Here is a 16,053-nt window from a genome sequence, read left to right as displayed (position 1 = left end):
GCTAACCACTACACTACAGTGCCACCCCTTTAAAACAACCCTTTATGAGTTGCAATGAAGAGATGCCCCAGTGAATCTTTTGCTATTTCTACCTGGAGTAGACTTAAGTTTTTTATAGTCTGGGGTGGTAATGGGACAAGCTCCCACTACCAACTAAATGCTCCCAATGGTGTGCCTCAAGTTGGCTCTGACAACCAAGTCTTGCCCCTGGCCTTCAGGTGCGGTTTAGCTACTAAGCCCAGTGGAACCATTTCTACTGACAGGAGAGGGGCAAAGGTGGGTTACTGGCACCTTAAAACCAGTCGCTTCGGACAGATGGGCTCGTCGGCCATGGTTGCCAGCTCTCTCTAGGAGAAGGAAAACTCTGATCTCAAACCTCCACTGCCTTGCGGCTATACCCACTAATAGGAAACACCGAGGGAAAAATCCAGAACTGGAGACCCTAAGACAGTCCTACATTGAGTTCAAAACTGACTGGAAACTCCTCTGACACTGCCGGTTACCAAATGGTGCCGTCCTCTGCCATTCCTTTGGGTTCATCAGATTTGTGAAGAGGGCGAGCTTGCTACATGGGCAACAGCTTGCTCTCCGTATCGTACAGACCAGGCTCACGCAAATTAGACAGCTAGGATGCAATATCTACGGTCATCAGAAGCCTCAGCAGACTTTAGCCAAGTCCAACTTGGCAAAGTAGCAACCACAGTTCAATTTTGCAAAGAAATCTGGCAGTACCAGTAATTGGTACTCGTACCTCCCAGAGCGGCATTGAGACCAACTGAGAAATCTGTATACAACCTCACTGTATCATTGGCTTTCTTGATAATGACAACTGGAGCTGCTAACGAGAGTTGTTGACAACTTTGATCACAACAGCTTGTTGCAGGCAATCTTACCAATTGGTAAGGCTACATATGGAACCAGCCTTTTGAGACAGAATACTAGTTTTGCATCTGGACGGAGATGGAGCTTTGCTTACAATTTGGTGCAGCAGCTTAAACCTTCTTGAAACACTGCTGCAGTTGTGTGGCCTCACACACTGATGGTGGTATGGCATCGAAGGACATGATTTAAACAGCCAATGTCTTCGTACAGTCCTCATCAGAGGGATGCGCCAGAGATCAAACTTGTCCGTCAATGCCAAGGTCATTCAGATGTAGCTGATATTTTAGGAAACACACACCTTTGAGTTGGTTACCATTCAGCTTCACCATGCAGTGCAGTTCATCTATCAGCTGGAGGGCTCCATCCAATGCACTGCAGGCAGTGATAAGTTGATTTGACTGGTGGGAACCCAAGTGCCTGCCATGTACGTTTGGAGATAATGGTGATGTCTGACATCGAATGGAGTTGGTCTCTTGGCCAAATGCTTGTTGATAAATATGTTGACATATTGTCTCTTGAGGGCAAAGTCAACTTTAAACATAACGATTAAACGCCTTGTAGATTTTAATAGCTTTTGGAACTCCCTGTCCTTGTGTTTTACTGGCCTAGAAGACAGTGAAGGGTGGAAAAAGCCTTCTTTGTAACCGCAGCATTGATATTTGTTGAAAATGTATTTCTTGTATTGGCATTTTCTTGCAAAATACCACGCACCACAGTTCCAACAAGCAGTGTTTGGCACCTTGGAGACCTGCTGAGTGATAATATCTGGGCCACTGGAAACTGAATTGATATGGTCCTGTTCAACCAGGTTGGAATCGTGCTTCAAGTTGAACAAATGCTGACATTCCTGAGTGACAGCTTGAACAGTCATATCAGGATCTTGCACCAGTCTGGCCTGCAGATATTTGTGAAGGTCTGTATTGTCAGGTGCTTGATGTTCACAAATAAAAATGGAACATTTCAACTGTGATTCAGTCATTTCCCAGTCTGAACTTTTCCCATTTGTGATTGATGATACAGGCAATTGCTATGAAGTCATTGGCGTCATGCTTAATGTGTTTTAATCAATGGTAGCAGATACTGAAGAGAGATGACTGCTCTCCAAAAATGCTTGTTAGCCGTTAGACAGATTCATCAAATGTGGGTTTTTAAGAAGAATGAAAAAAAATGCTCATGGTCAGAGTTGCCCAATTTTTGGAGCAAAGTGCATGCATTCCACAAGTTGCCCTTACTGGTGAACTTGACCTGGAATACACCTTTGTAAAGTTTGAACCATGACTCAAACACTGCTCCCTAAGTAGGATTAAATTGGAAGTTGGTAATGGACTCAACTACCCGACTTACATGCATTCTTTTCAGCGTTTGCCACTGACGTTATTGAACTCACCGATAACCTGCTCATCAAAGTTTTAATTAACTTCAGATTGAGCTTGCTGCTGTTGTCGGATTAAGCTTACAACTTCTGCTGAAATTGCCATGTCAATGTAATACAGTACCTTGTTGCCAATTAGTTGTGTTTGCTCACCTAAAACTACTGATGAGACTCAAACCCAGGAGACAGAACAAAGCTAGAACTCAGAAGAAACTTTTACTCCATAAAATCACACAACTACAAAAATCTCAAAACTCAACAGTACATCCCAAAGCATGACTACTTAAATAGTTTACCCAAGAATATCTGAGACATGACCAATCAGTGTAAATCAGCCCAGGATTGGTGGTCAGATGACCAATTGGTGTTGGTTATTTCAGAACTGTTCATTAGTCAGATAATCATCATCTGTAGATGGTTTTGGTGTTTTGTTTAATGTTTTTAATAACATAAGAATATTTTAATTTTATTTTTTGAGATGATACAGCATTTTGAATTGTGTTATTTCACTTTTAATGTCTATATCCTTGTCCCTAGGCAGCTGCTTCTCACTAATCTCTGCAGGATTGCTGGTCTTCTCGTTAGAGGATTGGAGCAGTTTCGCAGTTCGTGGGCCAGGAAAGTGAAAGAAGGCTACAAAGAGGCCACAGGAAATTCCCTGGTTCAGTTCAGGACTCTACCAGAGCAACGAAACTGGAGCACACATCAAGAGTCCCAACCAGTGGAGTCATGGCACACAAAATTGCTTCCCAATGTGTGGGGACTTGCTACCTCAGTTCTGTCACAGAAGAGCAGAATCTGGATTCTTAGCTTTGGCAGTATAGACCTGCCCATTTTTCAACGTCTATCCACATTTAGTCTTCACCTGTAAGATGGTGTCGTCAGATTGTGGAGACTTGTTGCAATCTGTTCTCTGCAGAACTACCTATTCTTTTCAATACAACTATTCTACACATTGAAATGTAGATTTATACTCAGTGGCTACTTTATTAGGTGTCTCCTGTACTTAATAAAGTGGCCACGGACTGCATGTCCTGGTCTACTGAAGCTGAAGGTTCAATGTGTTGTGCATTCAGAGATGCTCTTCTGCACACCACTGTTGTAACACCTGCTTATTTGAGTTACTGTCACCTTCCTGTCAGTTTGAACCAGTCTGGCCATTCTCCTCTGACCTCTCTCAGTAACAAGGCCACAGAACTGCTGCTCACTGGATGTGCTTTTTCCTTTCACCATTCTTCGTAAACTTGATAGACTGCTGTGTGCGAAAATCATCAAGATATCGGAGATAGTCAAACCACCCCATCTGACACCAACAATCATTCCATGGTCAAGGTCACTTACATCACACTGCTTCCCCTCTTTGATGTTTGATCTGAACAACAACTGAATTTCTTAACCATGTGTGCATGCTTTTATGCATTGAATTGCTGCCACATGACTGGCTGATTAACTATTTGCATTAACAAGCAGGGGTACAGGAGTACCTAATAAAGTGGCCACTGAGTGTAAATCGGTGCTCTGTTAATGTTTTCCTTTGAACTGCTTCACTACACCGTAGTTATTCAATGATCTGTATGGATGGTAAGGAAGTCATATTTTTCACCCTATCTTGGTACATGTTACATTAATAAGTTACCAATTTTCTAGCAGAATGAAAGGGGAATACCTGTATACAGGTAGCGGAGACAATGATTATAGCCTTGGCAGGTCAACAGTACAGGCATCACAAAGGAGAATTGCAGATAGCTCTAAAATAACTAGTGTTACAGACACTGAAGGTGGTTATCAGGAATTACAGAGGAATCTTGATCAGCTGGGGAAGTGGAGTGAGGTTTTGTGTAAGAGCGAGTCATTGCAGTTTTGGGAGACAAAATGGTAGGAATTTCACAGTGAATGGTAGGACCATAAGACGACAAGACATTGGAGCAGAATTAGGCCATTCGGCCAAACAACTCTGCCCTGCCATTCAACGATGGCTGATTTATTATCCTTATCCTCATTCTCCTGCCTCCTCACACCCCTCAGTAACCTGTGATGCCCTTACTGATCAAGAATCTATCAATCTCTGCTTTTAATATACCCAATGACTTGGCCTCCACAGCTAACTGTGGCAGATGGACTCCACAAACTTTCCACCCTCCGGCTAAAGAAATTCCTCTTCACGTCTGTTCTAAAGGGATGTCCTTGTATTCTGAGGTGTACTCACTGGACTTGAGACTTCCCCGCAACCGGAAACATTCTCTCCATGTGCACTGTCTCAGCCTTTCAAAGTTCAAAAGGTTTCAACGAGATCTCACATCATTCTTCTAAACTCCAGAGTATATAAGCCCAGAGCAATCAAACACTCCTCATGCATTAACCCTTTCATTTCTAGGATCATTCTCAGGAACTACTCCTGGACCCCCTCCAATGCCAGCTAATTTATTAGGCCCCTTATAACTTTGTTAGGTAAGGGGCCCAAAACTGCTCACAATACTCCAAGTGTGATCTTACCAATGCCTTATATAGCAGGATTATCTCCTTACTTTTATATTTCAAAATGAAGGCTAACATTGCATTTGCCTTTTTTTTCCTACTGACTCAAACTGCATGTTATTCTTTAGGGAATCCTGAACCAGGACTCCCAAGTCCTTTAGCACCTTGGATTTCTTGGATTCCTATTTAGAAAATAGCTTATGCCTTTATTCCTTCTACCAAAGTACATGACCAGACACTTGCCTACACAATATTCTATCTGCCATTTCTTTGCTCATTATCTGAAGTCCAGTTTTCTGGACGTACAGATATGGCCAAAAAGCCATGTCATCCAGTTCATTGACATATGACATGAAAAGAACCAGTCCCAACACTGACCGCTGTGGAACACTGACGGTCACCAGCAGCCAATCTGAAAAGGCCCATTTTATTCTCACTCTGCCAGTCAGCCAGTCTTCTATCCATGCTGGTTTTCTTCCTGTAATATCATGGGCTTTTATCTTGTTTAACAGCCTCATGTGAGGCACTCTGATAAAGGCTTTCTGAAAATACAAATAACACCATCCGCTGACTCTCCTTTGTGTGTCTTGCCTGCAGTTTCCTCAGTGATTCCACCAGATTTGTCAGCCAGGATTTCCCTTTAAGAAAACCATGCTGATTTCGGCCTATTTTATCAAGTCCTTGGAAGTACCCCGAAACCTCGTGCTTCAGAACCAACATCCTCCCAACTACTGCAGTCAGAGATTCCTGTCTTTTGCCTCCTTCAATTCTTAAATAAGAATGAACAGATATTTGTGATTTTCCTGCCATCCAGAACAATTCCAGAACCTAGTGAATCTTGAAAGATCACCATTAATGAATGCCTCCACAAGGTCTCCAGCTACCTCTTTCAAAACCTTGGTGTGTAGCCCATCTGGTCCAGGTGACTTACCTACCTTCAGATCTTTCAGATTTGCAAGCATCTTCTCCTTAGAAGTTGCAACTACAATCACTTCTGCCCCAGACACTCTTCAGCTGCTGGCTTGCTTACTGGTGTCTTCCATAGTGAAGACTGAAGTTAAGTACTGTGGTGAACTACATATACCTGTCTGGGCACACCCGCCTGCTGACTGCTGCTGTGGCTCCTCCCACAGACCCCTGTATAAAGGCGATTGGAGGCACTGCTCCTCCCTCAGTCTCCAGGATGTTGTGTGATGGTCTCTTGCTGCTGACTGCTCTCTTCCAGCTAATAAAAGCCTATCTCTCGCCTCATATCTCTGAGAGTTATTGATGGTGCATCAATTTTATTAGCTGGAATTTTAAAACATGGAAAGTACTTTACGTCTGGAAAAATTTGGACATTGATCCTCAAGCCCCAGAAGCAGCTATTGCCTTTGAACTCTGGCTTGCATGCTTCCAATCATACTTGGAAGAGATTCCTGTGTCTAAGCCTGGTATCATGCACAAAATCCTCCTCTCCAAGGTCAGTCCGAAGGTATACCCCCTTATCAGGGACCTGCCGACCTACTAAGGGGCACTGGATGCCCTCAAAAGACAGTACCTGCGGCCAGTGAACACCGTCTATGCAAGACATCGCTTAGCGACACGGCGGCAGCGGGCTGGAGAATTGAGCGCTGAGTTTGTCCAAGCCCTACAGACACTCGTGCGGGCCTGCGACTGCAGGGGACCGATGGCAGAACAGCATGCGGAGCTCCTAGTACGTGATGCCTTCATTACGGGGATCAGGTCAGTGTACATGCACCAGCGGCTGCTGGAAAACGCCGATCTTACCTTACGCTCGGCGATCGATCTGGCCAACACGCTGGAGGCTGCTCTGCACAACGCTGACGCTGTCCAGCCGTGCGATCTTCCACCGGTCCGTGGACGCCGCAGACCCCACCACCCGGCCAATCGACCTCAGCTGCTGCCACTTGTGAGTCCGTGAACTCCCTGCAACCCTCCAGTGAAGCGACCACAGCTGCTGCCAGTCGCAAGTCCGCGCAGTGTTACTTCTGCGGACTCAAAAAGCACTCTCCACCTTACAACTATGATATCCTGTACCGGCCTGGAAGGTTCAATGAGCCCCTTGATGCCCTATCCCGGGAAGCATGTGCCAGCGCACAGCTCGACCAGCTATACACCCTCCATGCAGATCTTTGCCACCCAGGGGTCACCCGATTTTACTATTTCGTGAAAGCCCGGAACCTGCCTTACTCCCTTGAGGACATCAGGACAATGACCAGGGACTGCGAAGTCTGCGCTGAGTGTAAACCGCACTTCTACCGTCCTGAAAAGGCGCAACTTATCAATGCCACCCGCCCCTTTGAGCAATTGAGTGTTGACTTTAAGGGCCCCCTTCCCTCCACCGACTGCAATGTCTACTTTCTCAACATAATCGACAAGTACTCGCGGTTCCCCTTTGCCATCCCCTGCCCCGACACCACTGCCACGTCCATCATAAAAGCCCTGTGCCAGCTCTTCACTCTGTTCGGATATCCCTGCTATATCCACAGTGATAGAGGGTCCTCCTTTATGAGTGATGAGCTGTGCCAGTACCTGCTGGCTAGGGGCATTGCTACTAGTAGGACCACGAGCTACAATCCCCGGGGAAATGGACAGGTGGAGAGGAAGAATGCCACAGTGTGGAAGGCCACATTTTTAGCCCTTAAGTCAAAGGGGGCTGCCAGTCTCTTGCTGGCAGGAGGTCCTCCCTGCGGCACTCCACTCCATTTGGTCTCTGTTATGTATGACCACCAATGCCACCCCTCATGAGCGCCTCTTTTCTTTTCCCAGGAAGTCTGCCACTGGGACCACCCTACCAGCTTGGCTGACGTCCCCGGGGCCAGTGCTGCTCCAGAAACATGTGAGGAGCAATAAATACTCCCTGATGGTCGAAAGGGTTCACCTACTTCATGTGAACCCCCCAGTATGCCTACGTGGTTTTACCTGATGGGCGTGAGGACTCGGTCTCCGTCCGTGACCTGGCGCCTGCAGGAGCACCAAACCCCTACCCCGAATACTCCACGGTAACCATGAACCCTGTACCCACCGAGGTGTATACCCACGAGACACCGCGCACACCAAGCCCTACACAGACTCCTCACGACACTCCCATACCGGGCGCCTCGCACACGCTTGAGGGATCACTGATGCCTAAAGGGCTGACACCTCAAGTCAGGCTGGAACCAGCACAACCACCGTCTCCAGTGCAATCACCACCGGTGCTAGGTAGATCGCAGCGACAGATTTGACCACCTGATAGACTTAACCTGTAAATATACTTGTAAGAAACTTCGTCCCATGGGGACTCTCTTTTAAAACAAAGGGGAATTGAATGTGGTGAACTACATATACCTGTCTGGACACGCACCCCCCCCCCCCCCCCCCCGCTGACTGCTTCTGTGGCTCCTCCAACAGACCCCGGTATAAAGGCGATTGGAGGCACTGCTCCTCCCTCAGTCTCCAGGATGTTGTGTGATGGTCTCTTGCTGCTGACTGCTCTCTTCCAGCTAATAAAAGCCTATCTCGCCTCACGTCTCCGAGAGTTATTGATGGTGCATCAAGTACCTACTGAGATCATCTGTCAATTCTTCCCCCTCCCCATTACCACCTCTCCAGCTCCATTTTTCAGCAGTCTAATATCCACTCATCCCTCTCCTTCACTTTTATATATCTGTAACAGAATTTGGTATGCTCTTTTATATTATTGTCTAGCTTACCTTCATATTTCATCATTTCTCTTATTATTGCTTTTTTAGTTGCCTGCTGTTGATTTTTAAAAGTTTCTCAACCCTCCAACTTTTGATATATTATACACCTTTGCTTTTGCTGTTATGGTCTTCCTTGTCAGCCACAGTTGCTCATCCTTCCTTTAGAATACTTCTTTGTCTTTGGGATGAATTGATCTGTGCTTTCCGAATTACTCCCCAAGACTCCTGTCATTGTTGCTCTACTATCATCCCTGCCAGTGTCCCTCTCCAATCAACTTTGTCCAGCACTTCTGTTATGCCTTTGTAGATCCCTTTATGCCACTCTAGTACTGGTATATTTAATTTTAACTTCTCCATCTCAAACTGCAGGAGGAAATCCACCATATTATGATCACTGCCTCTGAAGGGTTCCTTCACATTAAGCTCCCTAATCAAATCTGGTTCATTACACAACACACAACCAGAATTCACAGGTATCCTATAAATTCCTTCTCTTTAGATCCACCACCACCCTAAGTTTCTCAAACCACCTGCATATTAAAATCCCCCATGGCCACTGTAACATTGCCATTTTTACATGCCTTTTCTCTATTGTAATTTGTATTCCACATCCTGACTACTGTTCAGAGGCCTATATACAACTCCCATCAGTGTTTTTTCCCCTTGCAGTTTCTTAACTCTACCCACACTGATTCCACAGCATCTATGTCACTTCTTTTGAAGGATTCAGTCTTTTTTACCAACAGAACCAACCCACTATGTACCTGCCTTTCTTTTCATTATGATGTGTATCCTTAGATGTTAAGCTTCCAACTGTGATCTTCATTCAGCTATGACTCAGTGATGTCCACAATATCATACCTGCCAATTTCTAACTGTGCTACAAGGTTATCTACCTTATTTCTGAAAGTGCATGCATTCAAAGATAACACCTTCAGCCCTGTGTTCATAACTCTTTTAAATTTTATATCTATTACCAAGAGTACATTTTTACCCCTTTGTAAACTTTTTGTCTTTTTTTTTAAGTCATGGAGACTTCTGTAATCTCTCCTCCCACTTTACTTTTATCCTTACATTTCCAAGCTGTTGAATCCACTGCACTACTATTCAGTTTGAAGCCCCATCCACAGCCATGGATACATGCTTTACACTGCGACCCTGTTCCCAGCATGCTTCAGCTGGAGCCTGTCTCATCAGAACAGCTCTCTCCTACTCCAATACTGGTGCAAATGTCCCAAGAATTCAAATCCACTTCTCCCACACTGATATTTCAGCCATGCATTTGGTTCTCTGATGTTATTCAGCTTGTGCCAATTTGTACACAGCTCGAGTAACAATCCAGAACTTATTACCTTTCTGGTTCTGAATGTTAATTTAATCCCTAGCTGCTCAAATTCACTCAGCAGAAATTCTTTCCTTGTTCTTCCTACATCACTGGTACCTGCTGGGACTATGATGAGTGAATTTTTCTCCTCCCATCGCAAATCCTCTGCAGGCAGGCAACACATCCTTCAGTACTCTTAATCCTAGTGACAGAGTATTCTGTCTATACTATCCCCATTACAACCATATTTCTCTTCTCTCTCTCTCTTGAATAACTCTCTGATCCATGTTGCCACAGTTTGGTTGTTCATCCTTTTTACCAAGTTCAAAGAGAGTAACAATCGTAGACTTGTTGGGCAAGTTCAAGGGCACTACCTTTTCCTCCAGCACTACTTTTTGCACCTGCCTCACTCACAGTCACACCGTCTTGTCCCTGGCCACATACTGAATTTGAAGTTGCTAATCTACTGGGTGTGCAGGCAACTCTCCTCCCCCCAGATGCACCGCAGCATCTGAAACTCAGATTCATCTTCAACATTGAGCCCGCATCCTGATACTAATACTAAATATATATAAGTTTAAAAAAAGCTTATATTTGATATATCAAATTAAAAACCCTGTTCTTACCATGAGGCTACCGTACCCCTTTGCCAAAGCCTCAAACTCCCCTATTGAACAAAGGCACACTCACACAATATCTGCTCCACAAAAATCTAACTTCTTTTTATTGACCTTTGCCAATTATCTAATAAACTGCTATATCTGTCGGTTGACAAGAAGTCCTGAATGGCCACACTCACTTTTTAAATCTGCTGCTTGGTTACCTCAAAACAAATGACTGCTCGTGATATCTGAAACCCACTGAAAAGTCTTGAAAGTCCCTGCTCACTTTTTAAATCTTGAGCTTGCTCACATCAAAACAATTGATACTTAAGGCTCACCAAAATGTCCTGAAAGGCCCTGCTCATTTAAACCTCATGATTATTCATCTCAAAACAGACATCTGCTCAGGATAGCTGAAGCCCACCAAAAAGTCCCGAAAGGGCCCAATGCTTGTACCCTGAAAGTGGTGTTGCAGGTAGGTAGGGTGGTGAGGAAAGTTTTGTCACAATGGCGTTCATCAGTCTGGAATTTGGATATCATGCTGTAGTTGTCTAAGACATTGGTGAGGCTGCACTTGGAAGTGTTGCTCACCATGTTACACTAAAGATGCCATTAAGCTGGAAAGCGTGCAGAGGAGATTTATGTGGATGATGCCTTGAGGCACTGAGTTATGGAGAAAAGGTGAGCAGGTAGGTACCTTACTCACTGGACCATCGGCGAATGAAGGGTGATCTTATAGAGGCTTGTAAAATCTGGGGAGGGGGGCATGTATAGCATGAATGCACATTGTCCTTTTCCCAGGGTTGGGGAATCAATGACTCGCGGATATAAATTTAGGGTGAGAGGGGAAAGATTTAACAGGAACTGGGGGGCAGTATTTTCACCAAGGAAGTGGTCATTATAGGGAATGAGCTGGCTGAAGGAGATACATTAGCACCATTTTAAAAGCATTTGGACAGGTACATGGATAGAAAAGGTTTAGGGGGGGTATGGGGCACATACGGGCAGGAAGAACTCACTTGGATGGAAATCTTGGTCTGGACGGACCAAACTAGTTCTATTTAGGGTCTGTTTCCCCATGCTGTACGAATCTATGACAGACATCCCACCCTGCAAAAACTCATTACCCCCGCCCTCTGCAACCCCATATCCCCCCTCCCCTGGTCGACCTCCAAGTGTGTATGTAATATTTTGTTTAGTGATTTTGTCTAATCTGTAAATCAAGCTGGGTATATGCAGAAAATGTGACATTAAAATGTGTACTTATATTATCATGGTGTCTTTTTTTATTCTATTACAACTTTAAGCAAGTCTTCAGGGAGTTTGGCCTCATCAGGTAGGACATCAATAGAGTAGCTCCTTAGCAGCTAGCCAGTTAGTTTAAATAACGTTAGCTTTGCTGATAAGTGAATGACGCCTGTTAAACTCACCTCAACATGTCTTTTACAGTCATTTAACCCACAACAGGCAATAGAAAAGTCACTGTTGCAAACAGTGCAGCGAGCAACACTGTCATTATTTTTGAGGTCGACTGTAAAGCCCGCCCACAGAGAAAACTGATAGGTCTACTTAGCACGAAGAGAGACCAATCAGGGTGCTCCCTCTTGCTCTTGTTCTTCCTCTCCAAAACATCGATTTCCGGGATATTGTATATAACTTGCGGTCGTCAGGGAGCCGCTATCAACATGTGGGAGACTCCTGGAACTGCCGGGAGAGGTGGGATGTCTGCTATGACTCTAATATACTCATTGGGGCAAGCCAACAACACAGAAGAATCTCTGTGGATCTATGTACAGCCTTACCCAAGATTGCAGGAATCTAATTGTCCACCTGCCAAACCTACAAAGCAAATCACAACTACTCAAATGCATTTCCCGTTCATCCTGCGGTGTTGAGTGGGTGTGAACAGGCACTAATGAGCTGGGGTGTGCTCCGTTGCCAAAGCTGAGGATCCAGATTCTGATCTGTGTCGGTGAGCTGAGGTAGCAGGTCACTGCTCCCCTGGGTGGAACATGTATCCAACTCTACAAGACACCACTGGTGTGGACTCACAATATATAATTAGTTGCTGAACCTAACCTCCTGAATGCCTTTTCCCATTATTTCTCGGACCACCCCTGTTAATTTCCCACCAAGCCCTGAAACAAACCTCGCACTATAAAATCAGATAAACTAATTCCAGCACATAGGAGGCCATTCAGTTCATCAAGTCTCTACTGGTTCCCAGGAGAACAATCACATCAGTCCTATTAATTTTTTCATCCCTACAGGTTTTCCCACCTCTATTGCTGATCCAGCTCCAGTTTGAAAATCCTAATTCATTCTGTTTCCTCAAAAGTTCTGAACTCAGACCTTGCGTACTCTCTGATTTAAAATTTTGCTTATATCCCCTTTGCATCTTTTTCTCAAACTCAAAAGTTGAAATGTATTTCTCATTGCATCCGTTAGTCTTGTGAGACCGTGTATTTGTGTCCTTGGAAAGTTTCCAGGACGCTGGCCTGGGCAGGGTTTTCTCATTGCCTTTGACTGGAAATTGGTTCCCTCCATCCCTCCATCAAATTCCCTCTCAACCTCCCTTCTCTAAGAACATCCCTCTTTCCTCATTGTAGCTTCAGAGTCAGAATTCCCCATACTGGACAGCATTCCAGTAGAACGAGCTCAAATTGAAGTTGCCATCTTACGATATGAGACGCTCAATGGTTGACACTCTCCTTTCTCTGCGCTAGTTTAAATTAAATGTAAAGGGCCCACCTGTTCCCAGAGGTGACTCCTCTCCCAGTAACAGTCTCAGCCTCTTGGCGTGAATTTTCCCTTGGTAATGTGACTGGGCCACCACAGCCGAGGTAAAGGACATGTTACAGAGTGTGCAGCATTTGTTCTTGTCCACGTCTCCCTCATCACTTCCCTGCACAAAGGAACAAAAACAAACGGTTAGCTGTCTAACACGCTCCTCTCTTCTGATCAGCAAGGAGATTCACCTCCTGGAAGTCCAACCTTTGTTAAACTCAAGGAAAAAAATTGCTTCATACTCCCAAGTTGATAAGACACAAAAGTAATTCATCACTTGTATAAAAATGGATTGAGTTATGTCATTCCTTCATGGGACCAGAGAAATCAAAACTTTGAAAGGGAACAGTCACCCCAGTGAATTTTAAACTGCTTCCCAATCAACAGAGAGTTCTGGAATCCCATCTCCCAGTTCCTTACCTATAGGTTTAAATATACAACTCATCAAATACTCACTAAACACAAAGTTAAAGTTGACTTTATTGTCATATGCACAAGTATATGTATGCACAGATGCAATGGAAAACTTATTTGCAGCAACATCAGAAACATGCGGCATCGTAAAAGCAAAATTCAATGAAAAACAAGAACGATAGCCAAGTCCATTGACACTGAGTTAATAAGTTGTGCCCACTGTGCATTCCAATACATGTCCCTGAAGCACCTCTTAACTCTGCCACCTCTGTGACTAAGACAGACAGACACAGTAGAGTTGGCTGGACAATTGCACTTCATGATAATAGATGGTAAGATGACAATTTGTGCACAACTCAGTTTATGTGATCTTCTGGTATGGTTAAGGCAGAGTATCCAAGGGAAACGTCCAAAATGCATCTTTGTTAATTAGGAGGGAATCAGGACAGCTGTCCAGTTGTTCCAATCGTTACTTTCTATTTCCACATGAACAAAATTAACAATGGATTCCATGACTAACAAAAGACCAGGCACAGCTCTTAAACAGCACTGAAATACTCAAAAGAGAGGTTAACAATTAAAGTGATGCAATGTCCAATTATTACAGTGTTAAAGTGGAAAACAATTGAGACTTCATCCTAAAGTTGCCCTTGCAATGTTTGTGTTCAAATTTTGTTCAGAATAAATATTAAAATGGGGAAGAAATCTGACCTAAAAGACTTTGACTGTTGGTGCCAGATTGGGTGGTTTGAGTATCTCAAAAATCCCACTGATTTTCAGATCATTTTCATGCACCAGAATTTACAGAGAATGGTGCATAAAAAAAAACACCCAGTGAGTGGGAGTTCTGTGGTTGAAGATGCCTTGTTAATAAGACAGGTCAGAGGAGAATGACCAGACTGGTTCAAGCTGACAGGAAGGTGACAGTAATTTAAATAGCCACATATTACAACAGTGGCATGCAGAATCGCGTCTCTGAATGCACAGCTCATTGAAGCTTGAAGTGGATTGGCTACAGCAGCAGGAGGCCATGAATGTACACTCTGTGCCCACTTAATTAGGTACAGGACGGACCTAATAAAATGGGCACTGAGTGCGTATCGCTGGACCTTCACTGTCATTGGAGCTAAATCCAGGAACCCTCCTCAGGAGAGAGATTCAGGATTTAGAGCCAGGGGCCATCTTCACTGGAAGACTGTAGAGGTTCAAGAAGGCAGATTACCATCATCTTTTCAAGGGCTGCTGTGGACAGGCAATAAGCATTGGCTTGCCAATGACTACAATAAATGAATACAATGAATTCCTCTACCAAATGTGGGAGAAGTACAAGCTTGGTATTGCATGGGGTGTTCCAATGCTTCAAAAGACTTGGCATTGCTGTCATTAAAATACTTAGCATGCAGCATTACTGAAGGACACAGAGCAGTTTTAGGCCCTTGTACTTCTGAAGGGGCAGCAAAATTAAACTTTGGGCTCTGTGAACTAGGGCATGAGATGGGAGGAACAGGTCTGGAGCTACAGGCTGAATTGAGCCTTGAGTTATGCAAGTGCGACAGGCCACACTAAACACATAGTCACGGAAACAAAGACTATGGTATGATGTATGGCTGTAGCAAATTTGTTAAGCCGAGGCCAATTTGAACCACATAGAGGGGTGGATGAATGGTTGGGTGAGGCTTGAATGGGCAAAGTAGCAGGGTAGCTACTTCCAATCCTGTGCGTTTGCAGACTTGCCACTTTAGATCTTAGAATTTCCTGTCACACTGCCTGAGGTGAAGAGGGAACCTGAAGCCATCATTAACAAAAATGGAGAAAAGTGGGCGGAGAGAACTTTATAGCCGCCCTCATCGACCTGTGTCACCGGTTATTGAATATGTCCAATTAGGCAGCAGAGCTAAACTTAAGACAAACAGACAGAAATAATGTCAGTGACACTAAACATTTGTTAAACAGGCAAAAATTTCATTAGAACTGCTTGTCACACAGCAGGGGCACCTGCTGTATTACCAAGCATATGTTCTTGGTTACAAACCACTTATCTATAAAGGATGCAGCAGACGGGAAAATAAAAACTGCGGAAATGAACAGCTTTCTGCACAGTAGGTCTGAGAGCAGTTGCAAAAAATTAACCACTGTGAACAGATAATTATTCACAGTCAGCACTAAATTCACATGTGGAAGAGGGCAAGTTTCAACTCCGTAATGTAAAAAAGTGACTTGGAAGCTGCAGTAAGTGTTCTTCTTCAGTCACTCGCTGTTCAGCAAAGTGTCAACCTCTTCCATCTGTTTCTTACCGGTTTATTTCTCCGGGGAAAATGGATAAGTATTCATTCACCGCTGTCGATAGCTGTGTTACCAGAATGCGGGAAATGCATTTGTTTCCGTGAAGCCATGCCAACTGTTTCACTCAGGGCACTAAAGCACCATACACCTTGTTTTTTGGATGACAGCGTACCGGCAAACTGAGAGGAAGTCACATCGGGGTGATTGAATGGAACTTGGAACACT

General features: G+C 44.3%; 1 protein-coding gene across 1 annotated transcript in view; it reads right to left on the bottom strand.

Annotated features, from left to right (window-relative positions):
- The window catches only part of LOC132397814 (zinc finger matrin-type protein 4-like), a 192,671-nt gene that overhangs the window by 93,337 nt on the left and 83,281 nt on the right, over positions 1–16,053 (bottom strand). The window contains exon 3 of the mRNA XM_059976594.1: positions 13,096–13,249. Coding sequence (XP_059832577.1) covers positions 13,096–13,249 — 154 coding nt within the window. The remainder of the gene's footprint in view (positions 1–13,095; positions 13,250–16,053) is intronic.

This window comes from Hypanus sabinus, chromosome 1, assembly GCF_030144855.1.
Source record: "Hypanus sabinus isolate sHypSab1 chromosome 1, sHypSab1.hap1, whole genome shotgun sequence".
In the NCBI taxonomy this organism is placed as follows: domain Eukaryota; kingdom Metazoa; phylum Chordata; class Chondrichthyes; order Myliobatiformes; family Dasyatidae; genus Hypanus; species Hypanus sabinus.
Note: the sequence above shows the minus strand (reverse complement) of the source record. Positions and strands in the feature narration are given on the sequence as shown.